At 49.6% G+C, this 1,269-nt stretch overlaps 1 protein-coding gene across 1 annotated transcript in view; it reads right to left on the bottom strand.

The window, feature by feature from the left end:
• Positions 1 to 15: 15 nt before the first annotated feature.
• LOC104941113 (CREB-binding protein-like) overlaps positions 16 to 1,269 on the bottom strand; it is a gene marked incomplete at its 3' end in the record, with an annotated part of 10,657 nt that continues 9,403 nt past the window's right edge. The window contains exons 10-11 of the mRNA XM_010766160.1: positions 496 to 708; positions 16 to 211 (exon numbers count right to left, since the gene is read on the bottom strand). Of these exons, the coding sequence (XP_010764462.1) occupies positions 16 to 211; positions 496 to 708 (409 nt within the window). The remainder of the gene's footprint in view (positions 212 to 495; positions 709 to 1,269) is intronic.

Below are 1,269 nucleotides of genomic sequence, written 5' to 3'. Positions count from 1 at the left end.
GGGGTGGGGTGGCACCCGGGGCTGGGGCGGGGCCAGGGAGGTTTGGGGTGGAGCTGCGGCTGGAGGGCTGGGGGTGTGGCAGGTTAGTGGCCCCCCCAGCCGTGGAGGCGGCAGGAGGAGGCGTGGTGTGCAAGGGGGTTTGGGAGGAGGCTAGCTGAGAGCCCATCGAGGGGCCAAGTGCATTCATGGGGAGGTTAGCGCCCTGCTGCTGCTGGAAAGAAGGACACACAAAGGGCAGGCGACACACACGTACACACACACACCAGATTAGCAGACAGACACACAGGCGTAAGGTCAACGAGACACACACACACAATTTGAGGTTTAGAGAGCATCTTGTGATCGGTATGAGAACAATTTCAGAGCAATTAGTGCATTAAATGGTTGGTGAGAGTAGTTTGATTTTAAGTTCCAACCGCTGTTTAGAATGAGCATACCTTTAAAAGAAGGATAGCATTACCTAAAACAGCCAACTAGTGAGTTCTAACGTCTCACCTGGGTGACGGCAGCCTGTGCAGGTGGCTGGCCCATGCCGGGCCCCACGGTGACATTCAAGGCCCCCGTTGCAGCGACTGCAGTTGATCCTGGAGGGAACTGGGTCTGAGCCAGGAACTGTCCCTGGCTAGCCGTCTGGCCGACCATGTTAGCACCGCCATGTGCCGCTATCATGCCCTGAGCCTGGGGCATCCTGGAGGGGGACATGCCCATCTACAAGGCAGGGAAAAATATGATGATTACTTTGAGCTGAGTGACGGGAGTTTCCACTGACATAACCAGAAGCAAGAGCCAAAGATCAATCACATTACTGGCATTCTAGCTCCATTATAATGCGGTGATGGTTTACAATGAATATCTCCCATCTCAAATAAAAGGCTGAACAAGTGTGAAGAGGTTTATGGATTGCAGACTACAGTAGTGTTTTTTCCGAGTGTCAATTGGCTAGATATCAATCTATATTGTCTATAGTGCTTAACAGTTATGAATGAGATAGATTCTTGTTTTTCTTATAAAATAAGAAAATGTTAGTGCTTTTGTTACAAAAATGATGACACAATTCAAAATATTTACAAAAGAAATTAAAGGTGGGGCATGTCATTTTGGAGAAACCAGCTCGAGTGCGCTAGAATTTGAAAATACACAACCGGAAAAAATCTGCCACTTCCTTACAGAGCCCCTCCTCCAACACAGACGAACGCGCACATGACCAATGAGGGGACGAGATAATTTTGTGCACAGATGGAAGGCTGACAGGCAGGTAGGCCATCCAGT

Source organism: Notothenia coriiceps, unplaced genomic scaffold (assembly GCF_000735185.1).
Source record: "Notothenia coriiceps isolate Sejong01 unplaced genomic scaffold, NC01 NC01_scaffold00003149, whole genome shotgun sequence".
NCBI classification, from domain to species: domain Eukaryota; kingdom Metazoa; phylum Chordata; class Actinopteri; order Perciformes; family Nototheniidae; genus Notothenia; species Notothenia coriiceps.
This window is presented reverse-complemented; position numbering and strand designations above follow the sequence as displayed.